The sequence below is a fragment of the Gadus chalcogrammus genome, chromosome 2, assembly GCF_026213295.1.
Source record: "Gadus chalcogrammus isolate NIFS_2021 chromosome 2, NIFS_Gcha_1.0, whole genome shotgun sequence".
Classification (NCBI taxonomy): domain Eukaryota; kingdom Metazoa; phylum Chordata; class Actinopteri; order Gadiformes; family Gadidae; genus Gadus; species Gadus chalcogrammus.
In genome coordinates, this window is record NC_079413.1 from 11332233 (window position 1) to 11352388 (window position 20156).

The 20156-nt window shown below is 45.8% G+C and overlaps 1 protein-coding gene across 1 annotated transcript in view; it reads right to left on the reverse strand.

The window, feature by feature from the left end:
* Positions 1-20156, reverse strand: part of LOC130404414 (trinucleotide repeat-containing gene 6C protein-like) — an 80400-nt gene that overhangs the window by 22089 nt on the left and 38155 nt on the right. Inside the window, exons 4-5 of the mRNA XM_056609126.1 lie at positions 1306-3603; positions 784-1263 (exon numbers count right to left, since the gene is read on the reverse strand). Of these exons, the coding sequence (XP_056465101.1) occupies positions 784-1263; positions 1306-3603 (2778 nt within the window). The remainder of the gene's footprint in view (positions 1-783; positions 1264-1305; positions 3604-20156) is intronic.

Genomic DNA, 20156 nt, shown 5'->3' on the forward strand with positions numbered 1-20156 from the left:
TAACTCAGTGTTTTACTCGTACAATGACGACACAATGTACAATGTTTCCTGCAGGGACCACATTGGTAAATATATTAAAAGATTTTACGCTAGGCTCCCTGCAGTCCCTCCTCCCGATCCCCTCCTCCTTTCCCCTCTCATCTGCTGACAGATGGCCGCCAGACTGCCCCCTATAGTCCCAAACTTCGCTGCAACCATAATAGTTAGTGCAAGTTGCTATTTTCTGTGTGTGTGTGTGTGTGTGTGTGTGTGTGTGTGTGTGTGTGTGTGTGTGTGTGTGTGTGTGTGTGTGTGTGTGTGTGTGTGTGTGTGTGTGTGTGTGTGTGTGTGTGTGTGTGTGTGGTAATGGTGTTGCCAGGGTTACAGGGCACGTTTTGGGACGTGCTTGTTGTGAAATCTGAGGAGGAGACCAGGGGCTCATTTGACCAGTCATTAGGAGGAGCAGGAGGTAAATGAGGTCGAGATTTCACCTTTAAGTGGATCAGCAGCTTTGAGCTAAGCACTGTAGTGCAACCTCACCAGCGGGAGACCAGATTGTGCATTCGATAAGACACAAGCCCGACATTTGACGCATTGTAAACGGCAGTAACAGTATGATACAACTAATCTACTACATCCAATTCTTTAATAAAATGCTATTTTGTCGAAGCTTGAGACTTATAAACAGATCATTCCTCATTCAATCATCAATTTTGTATTAATTAATATCGGACAAAGAGAGGGGTTTCACATTACCGCCTGGTCTATGAACACTGAGCGAACATAATAAACCAGCGGTCCTACCTTGGTTCATGGCTGAGGTCCTGCTGTGAGGAGAGGGCCCCGTCTGGTGAGGCACGCTGGGCTCCAGGGGCCCGCTGGGGAGGCTGGGGTTCTGGGGCGGGTGGGTTTGGCTGTGGCTGGGGACGGCGGGAGGCGGCGGCCCCCCGTGGTATGGGTGGGAGTGGGCGTGCGGGTGGTGGTGTTGGCCGTGGTTGTTGCTGGGGGCGGGGGGATTGGAGGACCCCCCCTGGGGGGCCTTACCCTGGGACTTCCCTTGGTTGTTGCGGTCCCAGAGGTTCAACGCCTTACTGTAGGTGCCGGGGTCCCCCCAGGCCGCCGTGCCGTCGTCGATCTCCATCTTCCGGCGGATCGATGGCGGGGAGGGCTCTTCCCAGCCACTCGACGATCCCGGGGGCTCCGGCTTCTTCCCGCTCCAGCTGCCGCTCTGCTTAACGAGTCCTGGGCCGCTCCAAGACCCCATGCCTCCTCCTCCTCCTCCTCCTCCTCCTCCTCCTCCTCCTCCTCCTCCTCCGCCACCCCCACTGCCATTGGGCACATCTGGGTTTTTACCCCCCCAACCTTGGGCAGGACCAGTCGAGCGCTGGTTGTCTGGCTCTCCCCAACCTCCTCCTCCGGATGCCGCAGTGGGGCGCTGGCTGGCTGGCTCTCCCCAACCTCCTCCTCCGGATGCCCCAGATCCTTGGGCAGGACCAGTGGGCCGCTGGCTGGCTGGCTCCGCCCAACCTCCTCCTCCGGATGCCCCAGATCCTTGAGTCTGACCTGTGGGGCGCTGGCTGGCTGGCTCCGCCCAACCTCCACCTCCAGATACCCCAGATCCCGGGGTTGGACCAGTTGGGTGTTGGCTGGCAGGCTCTGTCCAACCTCCACCACCTCCAGCCCCACCTCTCCCAGACAGCCCAGTTCCTTGGGCAGGTTTGCTCCAGCTTCTGGGGTTCTCCTTCCAGCCTCCTGCCTCTCCTTCCCAGGCTGTGTTTGGGTTGGAGTTTTCCTTCTGCTTTTCGTCTGTCTCCCAGTCGCCCCCACCACCGTTTCCTCCGCTCTTACCCCAGCCAGGGGAGGCTTTGGGCGTCTCTCCCCAGCCTTGGGCCTTCGTTTTATTTTGAGGGTCCTCCCAGCTGGCAGGTTTCTCCTCTCCCCATCCCGGACCAGCATTTTTCGGTACATTCATTTGGACTCCTCCTGGCTGGCTGTTCCCCCATCCCCCAGGACCACCAGGGGGGGGCTTTTTGTTGCTGGGTTGATCCCCCCAGCCTGAGCTGGTCTGGTTGGTAGGGGCCACGCCTCCACCCCAGCCCGGGGCTCCCTGGGGCTCGGGGCCATCGCTTTTGCTCACAGGGTCCGACCTCTGGGAAGGGGCCATATTGGTGTTGGAGGGCCCCTGGACGTCGCTGCAGGTTGAGGGACGCGAGCCCCAGGATTCAGCGGCTTTCTCGGCCTTGCGGTTCTTCTCGATCATGTCCCATGAAGTGTGTTGGCGCACTGGGGTCTGACCCCAGCCCGTGTTGCAAAGCACCCTGGGATCGACGTCAGCGGCAGGCAGCGCCGGGGGCACCTCTTCCCTTGAAGGTCGGTCTGGGCAGCGGGTCAGACCCTCGGCGTTATCACTGCTGCCCTCACTGGTGACCGCGGTGATATGGGCCCTGCCCCAGGAATTGGCCTTCTGGTCCTGGGGAGGGGAGCCAGGGGCGTCCCAGCCCCCCGGAGCCTCAGTGGCACCTTGCTTCGCCCAGTCTCCGCTGCTCTGCTGCTTGCCCCAGCCGCCGGAGCATCCTCCCGCACCTCCTCGGAGACCCCAGTTTGAACCAGAGTCCCATCCGGAAGCCTCCTTGGACGGAGCCGTTTTGGGCTCCCCGCTGCCCCATGCGGCGCTGCCGTCCTCTCCGTTCACCTGCGGAGCGCCGGGCTGGGAGTGGCCCCGGGGCCCCACTCCCACGGGGCCACCGCCCCAGCCGGGCATGTTGCGCATGGGGCTGGGAGGCTCCTGCTTGTTGGTGTGATTTTGTCCGTCCGTGTTAAGGCTCTGAGGTTCGGAGCTGAAAGACACATTCGTTGACGAGGGAGGGTGCGGCTCTGAAGGGTCAGAGGGCATCGTGCCACCCCAGGCACTGCCGCTCCCCGAGGCGTTTCCGTTGGCGTTGGCTCCGGTGCTGCCATTGGCCTGTGCTGTTGGGCCCCCAGCTAGGTTGCAGAGGGTGGGTAGGGGTTGAGGTGGGGAGCTGGGGTTTGTTCCTCCCCCTGTACCAGCCCCGTCGTGCCCCAATGCAGGCCAGGCAGACGGGTTGGCGTTGGGGTTCAAATTCAAGTTAAAGTTGGACGTGGAGGAGGAGGAACCCCAGCCCATGACACCTGCTCCTAATTGGACGTCACTCTTCCCCTCGCCCCCCATTGAGGACTGAGGAGGGCAATGGCCAGACCCCGGTCCAGATCCCCAGCTGCGATTGGCTGCGGCCTGGTTGGACAGCATGTTGGCCCCACTTTGATTGGCAGGGCTGGGTCCAGAGTTGGCCTTGCTGCTTGTGTGGCTGGCAGGGTAGTTGCCTGTCTGACCATTGGCTCCTGTGGCCATACTGGCCGAACTGTTGCTGCTGTCTCTAGCCAGATTACTCGGGTCAGCACCCGTAGGGCATCCTCCTTGAGAGTCACGACTCTCGCTGTGGTTGATTGAGGGCAAGGCCTCGGACTCCCGCTGGTCGATGATTGGTTGATCCCAGCCACTGGGATTTGTGGAAAGTGATGTTCCACTAACGCTCTGATTGGCAGGCTGGTGTCCCCGGAAGGGACTACTATACTGGGCTCCTTGGCCACTCTTTGGGGGCAGCTCTGCAACAGAAGAGACAAAAATTCAGATGAACTTTAATCATATTCAATGTGATGAAATGGTAATGACTTGAATATAATTTAGACCACCCACATATGAAATGGCTTTGCTCAACACTATGAAAAATATCGGAATTAACAATTCCCATTATGAAATATTTCTTCCCAGGGCAGCCCATGCAAACCCAGAGGCTCCTCCCACAGAGTCCAATGAGTGGACGAGGCAGCCATGCGACTCCTGCCCTTTGACCCCTGCAATGCTGGTCTAAGGGCACAATGACTCACAGCTGCTCTGCGTGCGGCAAGAAAGCCAACATGTGTGTGTAAGTAATACGCTCCATAACTACATAAGCCCTGATATGTATTTAGGCTCAGCCAATCACCAGGACAGAGTCAGGAGACGGAGACAGACAGGGAGACGGAGGAAAATATAGAATGCAAGAAAGACAGAAATAAAGAGAGCTTACTAAAAAGCAAAGAAGAGAAAGAAAGATCAAAAGCAGCGAGAGCATGCAAAAATCTAAGCAAAAGAGAGCTCCCTCGATTTATGGAGCCAAAAGTTAGTAAGCAGAAGAACAGCAATGATCTTGGTCCAGTTTCCTTTCTTCCTTCAGCTGTCATTCATTACTCTGGCCAAGATCCCCAGTGCCCTTTACGACACACTTTCCTATCCTCCACTTCCGCTTTCCTGTATTGCCATCAGTTTGTTGTTGTTTGGTTGCCAGTGCACATGCCTGCCTACCTTGGTGTGCACAGGTAGGATGAGTCAATATATTTATGTACACATGACCTACACAAAGCTTTGCCATTTGGTTACGTTGCTCCAGTTATGAGTGTGAGACCGCCATTTTCTAAGACCTAAAAGGGAGCCAAAAAAGGCAGAATAACCATCATGTCGATGGTCCCACTGCTTCGACAACTACACTAGCTAAACAGACACAGACACACACAAGGAAAACCAATAGCAACTATACAAACTCTCTAAACAACAACCCCGTGGCGCAGCACTCCAAACCTGGGCTTATCTACGCAGTGAAGAAAACTAACGGAGTTTGGGGTGGACCACAACAATGCAGAGGCACAGTGGTCGGTTCTAACCGCTGGGGGAAAAGGAGGGGGGGGGGGGGGAACAGAAGCCAGGAAAGTGGTGCAAAAGAGGGGTGAAATACCTGTGGAGAGGTACCTGCAGACCATCCTGAGGTGGACTAGGTTTCGTGCAAAGCGGCAGCCGCCATCCTCGTCTCAATATGTCTGCTAGGCTTGCCTAGCTTTCCTTTTTTTTTTTTTTTTTAAAGGCTGCCAAGAATCTGCACAGGCTCTCTCTTGCAGCATGAGACACCCCCACCCCCACCACCCCTAGCCTAGCCTCCCTCCGTCTCCTGAACGTCCACACCCCCTTCGGTCCCACCCCCTTCCTTCCTCCCTCAATCACTCCCTCGGCTGACTCCCGCCCTGAATGAGGGTGGGTGGTTGGAGGAGGTTTGCGTTTGTAAATTTCACCCAAGAACGCGCCGCTTGGAGTCCTCTGTCCTTTTGGGGAAGTGTTATCGGGTGGCGTAGTGTGTTCACCGAGGAAAACAAACACGGAGCACAGAAACAAGACGGGGACCTCTCGGGCTGAGAGGGTAACTCGATTGTGGGAGCAGTTCCGCACAGACGGTGACGTGGACAAGGACAGAGCATTGTCTCCTGTTATTGATTTCTTTACTATAAGAGACTATGATACAATATCTACTCTGTTGTTTATTCTAATCTAGATGAAGAAAATAATATAGGAACGTTGATGTTATATATCTTATATAGCGTTTCCTCTACAGTTACAGGATAACTTGCGGAACTGCAATCGACCAACCCAAATGCTATATATTTTAATATTTTTTTAAACGCTGCTTTCCTCATACTGCACACCCCTCAATTGTTGCATCTTTTTTATTGTCAGACTGTGGACATATACTGACAGCAAAATATTGTTGTGCAAATGTGATAAAAACAGAGAGTAGCCTACATAATTGATTGTGTTAAACAAAAGCAACGCCTCTGTCATCCTAGTAGCAATAATGTCACCAAATGACATCCACCATGTTACAAACACTCTCCAACTGTTTGACTGACATCAAGACCTGGATGCAAAACAGCTTTCTCAAACTCAACTCATTGGTCCTGACACCCTCACTCACTCCACTCAGAACTTCACCCTTAACATTGACAGCTCCACCATCACCCCAAATCACACCAAAATCCGTAACCTTGGAGTTATCCTGGACCCCACTCTCTCCTTCCTCCCCCATTTTAACCATATTACCAAAACTGCCTTTTTCCACCTCCGAAACATCGCCCGCCTCCGCCCCAACCTGTCAACTACCGCTGCTGAGACACTGCTTTCATTTCAAACAGGCTCGACTACTGCAATGGTCTTCTCTACGGCACCACCACCAAAGTCTTCAGTAAACTTCAATATGTCAAGAACTCAGCTGCACACCTCCTCACTGGTACCCGCTCCAGAGAACACATCACACCTGTCCTCCGTGAACTCCATTGGCTTCCAATTAAACACAGAATCAACTTCAAAATGTTACTCATCACCTACAAGGCCCTAAACAGCCAAGCCCCCCCCTACCTTGCCGACCTCCTCCATCACCACGCCCCCTCCCGATTCCTCAGGTCCATCTCTGCCAACCTGCTACAAGTCGCCTGGACTAAGCTCCGGACTTGGGGTGATCGGGCCTTCTCAGTTGCTGCCCCCACCCTTTGGAATTCACTCCCCTCCCACATCAAAGTCTCTCCAACCCTCTCTTCTTTCAAATCTGCACACAAAACATAACTTTTTAGACAAGCCTTCCCCACCTAACTCCCACCTTATTCTTCATGTTTAACCTCTTTTTTTCTTTTAATCCTAGTCTGTCTTAATATATGTCTGTTACATAGTTTAGATAGGGCAATATGTAAAGCGTCTTAGAGTACCATATTAAGCGCTATATCAATTACATTTATTTTTATTATTAAACACTATCTTTTCTCTGTCATTATTTGTATCACACTCTATTGCCACATCCTGACAGAGAATATTCTTACTTACTAAGAGTTTGTGTGTGTTGTGTGTGTGTGTGTGTGTGTGTGTGTGTGTGTGTGTGTGTGTGTGTGTGTGTGTGTGTGTGTGTGTGTGTGTGTGTGTGTGTGTGTGTGTGTGTCAGGGATGGAAATTAACTTTTTTGCCCACCACCAGCTGTGGCAGGTAGATTTAAAAATCTACCAGCCACTCATCTTTTTTACCAGCCACTTTTTATACGCTATATATTTTTAATATACACGTACATTTTAAACAATATAATAGTAACAATAGATGAGAAAAGTGTTTTTTAAACGTGTGTGTGTGTGTGTGTGTGTGTGTGTGTGTGTGTGTGTGTGTGTGTGTGTGTGTGTGTGTGTGTGTGTGTGTGTGTGTGTGTGTGTGTGTGTGTGTGAGGCAAAGTGCTAGAAAAACACTAACAAAGAAACATGGAACGTTGTCTGTACCTCCGCTGATGTTTTTATATGGAAATATATAAACACAAGCAGATGTATACCGTAAATTGAATTTTTGTGCATATTAATTCAATATCAGAGTGGGAGACTGAGGCAGAAAATGCAAGAAAGAGAGACAAAAGAGGTTAGAGTGCGCAAAGCCCCTTTTACGTCAAATACTGAATCCCAGAATATTTGCGATATTGGTCTGATATGCGGTCGGTATTCATGAGTAAATTGCAGCGGTCACATGTAACGAACACAAAGCGGTTACAGGGGAGAGAGAGATAAACAAGTGGCAAGGTCTCTAACGTGATGAAGGCGGTCATTGTTTACTAACGACCCAGGCGCCCACGGTACGGCACAATGAGCGAAGGTCTCGCAGAGAACAAAGGGATTATTATGGTTGGTCCTAGCTGTGTGCGGCTCCCCTACATCAGCGCGACCTGACACAAGGAGTGAGGTCGCTTTTCGATTCCTGGGCTTGGTGGCCACAAACAGAACCTATATGCAAACGCAGTCTGCCCGACGCCTCGCTCACCCATGCACATGCAAGAACATACATACTAAAAATAAATAAATACACTCCAGAAAACATATACTGAAATACATACCAGAGCACAAAAAAAAAAGTATGTGTCCTATTTGATGTATATTTGAATTTGTTTCAATCAAGAGAGATTATTATAATGAACCACAACATTTGACGACAACATATTTGGAGATTAAACAACTTCCAAATATTTGTTACGGGGACAATAGCTCCATTAAAGGTGTAATATGTAAATTTCGGACACTAGATGGCTCTTTACTCGCTAGATGACTTTTTATCTAAGTTTTAGTTTGATGACGTCGTGTAGCAGCATGGGTTCATGGGAGTTGTTGTCTTCACAACTATTGATCTGACGCGACTCAGCAGCAATCATGTTCACGGACGAGGTTATGTATGTCATTTCATTGTAATGAAATAGCCGCAACTAACGTCAGTCAAAGTAGCGTTAAGCTGCTGAGTTTTGATGAGCTGTAGATGAGTTGAGAATAGTGATGGGTCGTTCGCGACCAAATCAGTTCGAATGAATGAATCTCTAACAAGAACGAACCAAACTGATTCTTCTCTCTCATTCGTTCTCAGACTCCTCCCAGACCCGCTGACTCGCTGTTCGTTCACTGACTGTGAGTGGTGAAGAGTATGAAGGTATTATTGTAGCAAAAGTCTTTAGCACCTGTAACTGCAGAATTTGAATGTGTACACTAAAGTCACAGTCAATTTGAAGTCGTATATATTTATTTTGCATGTGTACTCTAAAGTCACAAATGTGTTACAGTACATTTGTAGTCGTAAAAAAAATATATATTTTTTTTATACCATTGTAAACACAAAATAGGGTCTACGAGTACGCTAATCTGTGTTACAGGTGCACAAATCCTTTTGCTACAATTATTGCAGCGCAGTTGGTGCAAAACACATTCGCACACCCGTGTTTCATAATCTGAGAACATGCCCAAAAGGTGTGCATTCGTAAACCCAAATTTGAACAAATGCATCAGAAGTTGCACATCTGTGAACGCTATGTTAACTCGAGCGAGCACAAAACCATTTTACAACTGCTCGAATCTGCTCCTGCAAGTCTCAGCTGTGGGTTTTTTTGCAGGTTGTTTTGCAACACCCCTAGGTGGTAAATGTGTAGCAAAAGTATTCGTATCCGTAGATGACAGAGCGTCCGTGAGCGGGACAAAATAGTCCCGGCCATAATTTCCTGATTTTCATCCCTGCCGGCGATGAAAATCGCCGGCAGGGATGCATTTCTCAAATTACACTGGGACCCACTGCGTGCCAGTCATGGAGCTATAAAGATCGCAGCATACCCAGCGCGGGATACGTTTCTTTCTGGAGAAGTGAAGAGGGCGTCCCACCTCCGTTCAGTAGGACGCCCTCTTCACTTCTCCAGAAAGAAACGTACCCGCGCTGAGAATGCTGCGATCTTTATAGCTCCATGGCTGGCACGCGATGGGTCCCAGTCAGGGACGGCTGGTATAAATGGGCTAACAGGGCTATCCCTCTTACAGTGAAAATAAAAAAAATATTATTAAAAACTTAGAACATATTGTTTTAAATGTTGGTAGAACCTAAAGGAGCAACAGCACCAAAAAGTGACAGAAAAACCCAGGATATATATATCTTCGTTTTTTTCCTGTGAATGGGCTAAATGTATTCAGCCCAAGCGCAGTAGCGTAAGCTTCCATTGACGTTTGATTGACAGGTGCCCTGACACGCCCCCTTCATATGCTTCCCATTTGGGCTAAACTAGTTTAGCCCAAAGGCTGACCTAGCACAGTAGCTACAGTACAGTGACCTTCGACTAATCACAGCACAGTCAGTAGCGCAAGTGCAGTATGGCGGGCGTTAGCATGAAAATGAATGAAGTGGATTATTTACTTTCTAATCGGTTTTCTTTAATGTCTTTGGAGGAAAAATTGGAAGTGAAAAGATTGGGGACACATCAACCAAACGATGTACAGATTTACTGTCAGGAGTGCGGTCAGAATATGGCCGGTAATAGTGCATTTGTAAGCGGGTCAACTACGTTTCGTATCGAAACATTTAAAAAGCTGTCTAAATAACCCAACATGACGTGACAAGTGTGTAGAGATAGTGGCCCCTCTCCAAGCTGCATTTCAGCGACAGGCAGTAACAATAAGGTTCTCTAAGGAATCGGAAATGATCTCATTTAATGTTGCATACAACATTGCCAAAGAGGAGTTGCCATTCTCAATTTAAATCTGAAATTATTCTCATGAAGAGAAATGGATTAAACATCAACCCGACGTATAGCAATGAGATGGCATGTGCACAATTCATTGCAGTAGGCCTAATGGGCGACACCTTAAAGCAAAAGACAGCTGCGGACGTCGGAAACGCCACATAGGCCTACATGTCCTTCATGATTGACGGCGACACAGACGTCTCTACGAGTGTGTGATCGTCTACAGCCGCATTTTGCGCAAAGGGAGACCAGTCAACATTTTAATTGTGTAATACTTTAAGCACAAAAAAAGTTTTATTTTGCTTAATGGTTTAGTTCGAAATGTTCAATTTCAGCTCAGTGAAGCACTTTAAACACCTTATTTTTCTTCTATTTATAATTGAGCTTCAAATAAAGACATGCCTTTGTCTACACCTTAATCTTGTTTAAAAATCATTCACATTATATGAAAGTTATGAACAGAGATATAAAGGTGACCTCATGGCGTCTGGAGCCCTGTGAAGTATTGATAAATGTAATGCATTCTTTAGCCCACCCACCCAAAATCACCACCAGCCGTCACTGTAATTTGAGAAATGCATCCCTGCCGGGGACTTTCATTGGATTAGGAAATTATGGGCGGGACTATTTTGTCCCGCTCACGGACGCTCTGTCATCTACGGATACGAATACTTTTGCTACACATTTACCACCTAGGGGTGTTGCAAAACAACCTGCAAAAAAACCCACAGCTGAGACTTGCAGGAGCAGATTCGAGCAGTTGTAAAATGGTTTTGTGCTCGCTCATTAAAATGCTGAATTAACATAGCGTTCACAGATGTGCAACTTCTGATGCATTTGTTCAAATTTGGGTTTACGAATGCACCCCTTTTGGGCATGTTCTCAGATTATGAAACACGGGTGTGCGAATGTGTTTTGCAACAACTGCGCTGCAATAATTGTAGCAAAAGGATTTGTGCACCTGTAACACAGATTAGCGTACTCGTAGACCCTATTTTGTGTTTACAATGGTATAAAAAATATATATATATTTTTTACGACTGCAAATGTACTGTTACACATTTGTGACTTTAGAGTACACATGCAAAATAAATATATACGACTTCAAATTTACTGTGACTTTAGTGTACGCATTCAAATTCTGCAGTTACAGGTGCTAAAGACTTTTGCTACAATAATACCTTCATAGAAGAGGGATGAGGCTTAGTGAGTGAGCGTGCGATAATACGATTCAATATCAGTGAAATGGTAAATGCATGCTGTCTTTGTACTTTCTTTGTACAAAGCGGCCTTACACAAAACCTAACATTATCAAGCTTCTTCGCGATTGTTTTCTTTGCATGAAAAATTATAATTTAAATCCACAAGCACCACATGTGTAATCCAGGGCTTATAAAGACTGGGACCAGAAAACAATTACTTTCTCTCCATTGAAACCCATTCATATTTTACAATCTCATGGGGGTCTAATGGAACGGGCGGACTTACGAGCTCTATAGGCATGTTTCAGATCATCTGCATTTGCGCGTATGCATACACAAGACTTGAGAACATCCGTTGGAACTAGTCAGAAATACGTCAAGTTCCCACCACGTCAAGCCGGACACAGGTGCGCTTCTCGTGGTTGGAACAGGGCTTTCTTTAGAGGTCCATGGTCCATGGTTTGAACAAGCATAGTTTGGGAGAGGGCGCGCCTCTTTGAAAGGAGTTATGTAATTTCTCACGTGGGAAATCCCACCTGGCAATTCCAACCAACCAGGGCAACGTTTTGATATGTTGAGGGTGTTCTGTCCGCATCTATTCAGAATGCAGACGGAGGGAGTTCCAGCGAGTTTTTAAAGTCATGTGACATATTGCATAGGGAAGTTATCACCAGCATTTTTGAAGTCTTTATCCCAGAATGCATTATGATATGCGAGGCAACGCAACGCATGCTTGATCTGAAACTCACCTATTGGTTACGGTAGTTATTTTCGATTTTCTTCGTTAGTATTAAAGGCTGGGTGATGGGCACCTGACCTGTCCAATAGTAATAAGGCGCGAGGAAGGGCCATCAGACCTGTCACTCAAACCTCTGCGCCAGTTGTCAGGACATTTGATTCATGATGTACAAGTCGAGCTGGCATTGACTATACATAGTTCTCTGGTTTATGTTCTTTAAGTTCTACTTCAAGTTCTACACAAATGTCAGATCATTTTATGCTTGACTATTTTAGGATTGTTTTATTTTAGCTCAAGTACCAAACATATTTTCTGTGGCTGTGTCAATGCACACGGATAGAGCGCATGCGTGTGTGTAACGTTTAAGTTATTAAGTCAATAAGGTCGCATTAAGGTTTGTGCTCACTATCCGTCCTTAAATGCCTACTTTGTGTGTCGTGTATTGATGTAATTTCATTGAAGACCCGTTTAAAAAAGTGTAAATGGTGTACATTTTGACATTGTTTACTCCATATGGACTATTTTCCAATCCCTTCACTTGAAGCCATTTAGTATTTCTTTACGTTTTAAACTATGTGGCTTTATTAAAACTTTTTCATCCTCACTTTGCATTACAGCACTCACCGCATTTTCTGAAGGAAATAGGTTCTCTGGTATATTCTTGTTATAATATATATTATATGGTTCCATACTGCCTTCTTTGGCATTGCTTATTTCAAATACAAGCAAGAGTATGATTGATTAAATACAGAAGCAATGTTTATATACACAATAGTACAATACATGTATTAATATCTATAGAAAAAACATTTGCTTCCAAGTAAAAAGATTGCTTTGAGATGAATGCATTTAAATTAAATTAAACAAATACATAAAGTGCAGCTCGTTCAGTTGACCGTTGATTTAGGGACACCGGGGTGTGGAGGAACGAGGTCATAATTTATGTTCAGCTCTAGTCTCTTGTAGTGTACAGTTGGCCCCTGTGAGATCAAAGACATTGCATTCAGATGAGTAGATATAATCATTTACCATATCAGAAAAATTTAGAACACGGCCTTACCACTATTCAATCAGAGAGAACAGTAGCATATCCAAGTTGCAGTCTGTTGATAAATGTAGTACTCAACAAAACTAATATCATCACATTCTGTTGAATGTTAGGTTAAACTGAGCTTAGTGTGTAGCCTAGTGTTAATTTAAAACAAACACCACATACCCTTTATATAACATCATATAAAAAAAAAAAAATTAAAAAAAAAAAGTAGCCTGTGCCACGAACGGATAATAAATTGACAGAAAAAATGAAGGCAGGGGGTATTCGCAAACTAACGGACAAAAGTTCATAACATGCCTTGCTAATATCGCAGTGAGCCTTACAATTTCCTTACACCAAACACAAACGCTGAATATAGTCATGGTTTATCAACCTTGTAGTTCGCTAACGCACTAAAACCGAGATTGGCTTTAGTAGTGACTTCTTACTATTTACAAAGATAGAATACGTTACCAAATGAAACCATTGGATTTTATTATTTTACCCTGTTTGTATCACTACCCACCGTTTGTGTCTGGATATGATTGAATGAAATCCGCACAGGATCATGAAAACTTAAAAAACACGTGATTATTTACTCATGTGTTGGATCACATTGATCGCAAGAACACATCTCAATCATAAAAACAGGAGGATTATCGTTATTACGACTCACTGCATTGTGCTATCATATAATACCGGATGCTAGTGCTTAATGTGAAATTGGGAAATTACTCCTACAATGTAGGAGCAAATAATTACTGAAAATGAGGGTGAAGAATATGAAAAATATGTATTATTACAATACTGTGGCTTGCTTTGCATCGTGACCTCATAGAAGCCCCACATAGTGTAGCCTGCTAAAAAATCTAATGAAAAAGAAGAACGAGCACGATGAACAAAGAGCAACAATGTAGGACATCCAAGAAAGGCAGGAAACTTTTGCGCAACATTTTCTTCAGAAAACGTAGCTTTCGCCGTTGTCCAGAAACAACTCGCAGGTAATGTGTTTGTTTGTTATCATCCCCCTGTCGCACGTAAGTGTGAATCTGTCAACCAATCAACGGACGGCTTGTGTAGCTTGAACTTGCCGGCACCCTTTCAGGCATCTCAGTACCCAAATGGCGAGTACTGCGATACGAGTACTGCTCAATATGGCTCAGTCCGGGTCACGCCCACTTTTGGCGGTGGAAACGCGACCCGTGCCGCACTTTTGCGGACTGAAGCGACCCGCACCCTCCGGTGGAAATGTGCCATTAGAAATAGCCACTAGGATGAAGCAAGGTCTTCCACACAGTCATTAGACTTGAGGGTTGACACTGCCAACCCCTTTTCTCATGTACCTTTTAGCAGATTCTAGATTTCCAACAAAGGGATTCCCTTTAAAATAGTAAGGGTAAGTTGAAAAGAGTGCAAGATCTCTTCATAGAAGAATGAGTTGCCATTCCAATGGACCAGGAGTTGTGACCATTAGTTTGAAGAATCAGCGCAGTAGCGCAATAGTCATCTAGGGAGACCAGGTTGTGCAAGCTTGGTACAGAGAGGATGCCAGGTCAAGCAGTGTGGATATGATTTGATGCCCTTGCAGAATAACTTTCATTGCAAGATTAAGATGACAAGCAAGGATAACAGTTGCCGCTGGGTGAGTTTTCTGAGTTGTTGACAGGAGAGACTGATGTGATGTTGTGGATGCGTTCGAATGCGTCTGTGGGAAGCTAATCTTTCATGTTGAACCTGTCTGGCATGATTCCCAGGTTTTCAATGACTGGTGGTTTTCTCCTCCGATAACGCGGTGCCTAGTCGAATGTGCCCTTTAAACTGGCCAGCGACGAACTTGGGTGGTGTGGAGCGGAATCTAAGAAGAAAGTAGTTGAGCAGATGACGCACGGGTGGCACCATTATGTCATTTAGCACAATGGATGATTCTAACTGCTTGGTTATAAGAGTGATTTAATGATGTTGATTACAGGCAATGTCTGCCGATAGGCTGCCCAACAGCTGAAAACTGTCCTGTTTGAGTATCACAAAGTGTTGGTGAACATTTCTGTTATTTATGAATAAAAGTGGTTAAATAATTCCTCTGTAAAATATAAAGTGTATCAAGTGTCCTACTATGGAAGCAAATGTGTCAGTTCTTTTCAAAAAAGCCTTCTATTGACAAATGTCGAAAGACGTAACCTTCAGTTAATTTGCTATAACAGGGATTCACATATACCCTTTAAGTTGAACTGTTTTGAGGCAACATTACATAACAGAAAATATTATATATGTTGTCCCTGCTACATAACTCGTCATCGCAATTCATTAATGTAATCTCTCTGAATGGTTTCTACTGTTATGGAAACACACTAGCGCAATAATTAATAAATAAACAAAAGAAAAAAAAGGGGGAACAAAAGATATGTGTCTTTTTGCAAAGTGAGATTGAAAATATCTTTTAGTAATACCACATAGTTTAAGACATCAAGAAATGTTAAATAGCTTAAATCAAGTGAAGGGATTGGAACAGAGTCTAAATGGAGTAAACAATGTAAACGCACACCACTTAAAAAATGTAAAACATATTACTAGAAAACCGATTAATCATATACAGTAATTCTGCAATGACAAATACACACCTAAACGCAACTTCATTTTTATTAACTATGCATTATGTGGTATACAAGGAACTTCTCACCTATCTCTCACACACAAACCTCACAAGGTCTGTGTAAAGACCACAATGACAGCAGCAGAAAATGGGTCTTCATTGAGATGACCTTAATACACAACACACAAAATATGCATATAAAAGACCAATGATAAGAACAACAGACAATTGACTGCGACCTAATTGACTTAATAACTTTTAAGTAACGCACGCATGCAAAAAAATATACACGCGGGTATCAAAATAAACTTCAACTGTAATTCTGAAAAGGTATAAATGATATCGGTATATATCTGTTAGATACAATGGAAGATACAAGTCTGTGATGATTTGTTAAATGGCAGAAGTGAGTATTCATTATATAGGACATGTGACGGGTCGGTTAAAATCCTCTGAGCTTGTCTGAGCACAGACTGGTCATATATTACTGATGCTACTGGTGCTCCTTCTTTCACATCACCTTCATAGCAGTGTGGATCAGACGGTTGAGCTTTGTTTTTTATTGCACAGTGAGGTTGCCGAACCACTGACATCCCAAACCTGACCAGGCTCTCCAGTACAGCCTGATGGAACAAAAACATGATCCTCTGGTCCACACCAAACACTCTCAGTCTACGTAAAACAATAAAGTCTCTGCCGAATTCTAGAACACAGGCTATCCACGTGGGTTATCCGGCTGAAAGTATTGTCCAGGTGAATCCCTAGAAACTTGTGGATACCTGTATGACCACAGGACTGTGGTCCCCTACAGAACGAGGGTCCTGGATCATCTCCTTGGTCTTAGAGACATTTAAGATGAGATGGTTGGTATCGCACCACCGGACAAATTCTCTATTTCTGAGTGATATGCTGATGTAGATAAGGCTTTTATGCAGCAGGCTAAGGTTAGTTGTATCATCTGAGAATTTGAAAACAAAGATTCCCGGATGGACCCTGCATTCGTTTATGTAGAGTGTGGTGCACCTGTGCTAATTGTTCTCACCTCGATAGGGTGCTATTGTCTAACACACTGGCTACAGTTAGTTAAAAAAGCTAAGAACCATTTGATTAAAAGGGGATTCACATTTAATTGCTTCGATTTCTGAATAAGCAGATGAGGCTGGAGTGTGTGAAAAGCTAACTAAAATCAACAAATAGAATATTCGCATAGGCTTGTGGGTCCTCTAATGCCGCTTTTCCACCGCACATGTAGCTCGACTCGACACGACACGACTCGACACGACACGGTAGCAGCGCGGGTGCTTTTCCACCGCAAATAGTACCTCCGGGACGTGGGCGGGGTCGTCTGCGCGAAAGGGCTGTGACGTATTTTTGTACGCGACGCAAACAACACCTACGTAACCTACACATGGACAGAACCAACATAACAACAATGGAGAACATCGATGCGATGGTATTCGTGTTCGTATTATTAGCTGGCATGTTGAAGAAGTGGAATATGTTGGCTGCGGCGCTGCTATGGCTGTTACCAGCATGGTTGCCATGTCGCTCTCGTGACTTCGTCACACTCTCTGGCCAATCAGTGGCCGGCCGTCTGCCGACGTCACCTTTTAGCATCGGCTCAGCCGCTTGGAACCTAGAGCGAGGCGGTACTAGAAAAAGCAGCCACTTGAGGTACTAGATCGCGGTGGAAACGCAAAAAAGGCGAGCTGAGTCGAGTCGAGTCGTGTCGAGCTGGTACCATGCAGTGGAAAAGCGCCATAAGTGTTTGATGGTGAGCTGGGTAATGCTGGCGACAGCATCATCAGTTCCTCTCCTCTTCCTGTCTATATATGCAAACTGGTTGAGCTCCTCTTGAATCACTTTCCCATCGGCCTCGTCCTTATTCATGAACGCTATATTTTTCCTGTTGATACAGACTTTAACATCCTTGGTAATATATTTCTTGTTATTTCGGTAAACTACAATGTCCTTTTTAGTGACCATGCCGTCAGCGCATAACTTTTTGTAGTCAGTTATTGCTTCCGCAGCAGCGTCCAATTCCAGCTGATGAAATAAGACCCAATCTGTGCAGAGGAGGGAACCATTAAGTGTCTCCATGCTGTCTCTATCCCATTTAGCCACACTTTTGGTTTGAGGCTTATGATTTTTGTTTCGAAATGTGAGCACATTTTGTTTCCATAGCACTTATCTAACACTCTGTTATCGCGTGTGTCGCATGTTACATATTGTTCAAAGCCGGTTAGGGATAGTTCCAATTTACAGTGGTTAAAATCCCCTAGGATGAAGATAGGGGCTCCAGTCGCAACGTTACCTCCGGGGGGAACATAGACTGCACATATGAAGGTATCCCGAACTCCCTCAGTAGATAGAAGGTTCTCAGCGACATGCATAACAGTTCAACATCAGCAATGCACACAGTCCCACACACGGTGTAGTTCCTGCACCAGCTTTCATTCAGAAACATACAGATGCCACCCCCTCGGCTCTTGCCCGACTGTTCAGTTCTATCCGATGGTATGAGAGAAAATTCTTCGAGTTCTACAAGCAAGTCTGAAATGTCCTGATGGAACCAAGACTCAGTGAACACCATCACGCTAGATTCCCTGTACTCGTAACATACCTTTGTATTCAGGCGGCGTCAGTCTATTTTGTTTCCCATCGACCTTACGTTTGTGAGTAACACACAGCGCAGATGTGGTCTATTATAATTTTTTTTTTTTTTCTATTAGCTTTTTTAGTTGTGGATTTGTTCTATTTAAAACAAACAAGGTAAAGCTGCTAACAAGTGTTAGTTGAGTCTTTCGTAGCTGAGCGGTACACCCAGTGCGAAAGATAACCAAATGTCTTTTTGTTGAATGTTTTGGTTAGACGGCTGTTACTTTGTATAATTCTAGGTTGTACTTGGCGATCCTGCATTAGCCTACATTGAGAGGGAGGACCGCAGGCTACAACATCTGCAGGTCAAACTGTCTTCAAGGATGTGTTCCCGAAGTCCAGGAATGGGAAATGCACCACAAAGCCAATACAAAAAACACCCTACATACAGTTAGTTGTAAAAAGAAATACCAACAGAAAAACATACAAGTAATCAATATAATTATTGCCCCATGTAATATATGTACATTAAACTAATGACAGTATTAAATCACAAAGTGACTAATGGAGCGCAATGTTTTGCTGACGATGCGGATTCCCTGCTGAGCCTGGTCTCTGATGAGGTGTTTGAGGACCCAACACCATTTGTTGAAGACGATACCCATTCCCACTTCAGAGGGACACCCAAGGAAGAAGTTGTTGCCCCCCATGTTTCCCACTTCAGTCAAGTGGCGGCCGGAATCCTACACACTGTCCAACTAGATCAGGAAACGCCCTGGTGTATACGGAGCACAACACACGACGGGATGACCACCCTGACATTCTGTGGCAAGTAGCACCAGCTGACAAAGCTGTGATAGGACGGATACCTGTATGGAGAGGATATATCACCAATCCTGTTGAAAAATGTCTTTACTGTGTATATACAGGGATGCTTCTGTGAAGCAGTTGGCAATTGTAATTGAGGCTTCTAAAAATATATACAACTAAATTAATGACCTCATAAGCAGCTGAATTACTTAGTCACTGTATATCAAAGATTGACATGCTAATGCTGGATGTTCACATATAACCTTTCCTGCCCTCCACATTGCCTGTATGAAGGCTTCCTGGCCTTAGGAGTCTCAGACAGACGAACAGCATGTAGCAGACTGGTGAAAAAGAGGCGGGTGGAGACAGGCTTTTTACCGTAAGCCGTGAGTCACTTCAGCCCACATCACTGGACCTCTGCCATGCTCACTCCCTCCAGATCTTGTTCTCCGCATTCCCATCACCTTCCTGTCTCTCCGTTCCTTGTTCTCTGTATATCTGCCCTCCTTCATATCTCCCCCTTTCTTCAATCCATCCATCCACCTCCCCCCTACCCCTTCTGCCTTCCTTCCTTCCTTGCTACCTCTTTACCCTCCATTGTCCTGCTCTCTCCGCCTTCCTTTCATCCCTGTGCGTCTCTCGTTCCCTCTCCATTTTTTCCAAGAGAGCACAACACATGTAGCCAAACAGCTAGCGCCATGTAGCTCCGCCCCTCAGAGCTGCTAAATAGCTCTGGGCTTTGTTCCCCTTCCAAAAATAAAAAATAGAAAAGTGGAAACAGTGTCGGTTGGCCTTAATTGGCTCGGTCCTCTGGAGTAAAGGGGAAGGAATATGAGGATATTATCGGAGAAAAGGCACAGCATCTCTGACTTAAAAAACAGCTCTGTGTTCAAAACCAAGCTCTCCTAAAAGCAAAACAACATGGGTTTTAGGGCTGAAGGAACACACACACACACACACACACACACACACACACACACACACACACACACACACACACACACACACACACACACACACACACACACACACACACACACACACACACACACACACACACACCAGAAAGAGAAAGAAGCGATAAATAAAGAATAAATTCAACCTCCAACTGGATCCCGACCCGTTTTGTATCCCGACGAGTAGTTTAAGCAAAATGCTGCTTTCCACTGTCGTCTGGTTTCCCTCTCTGCAGGCACTGTGGGGACCAGATTGAAGCTCACCCTCTGCCAGAGGCTACAGAGCAGTGCCAGGCCCTCTACAGGGATCTACCCCCTCATGAGAAGAAAGGCAGATGAGAGAAGGGCCGTCTACCTGAGCT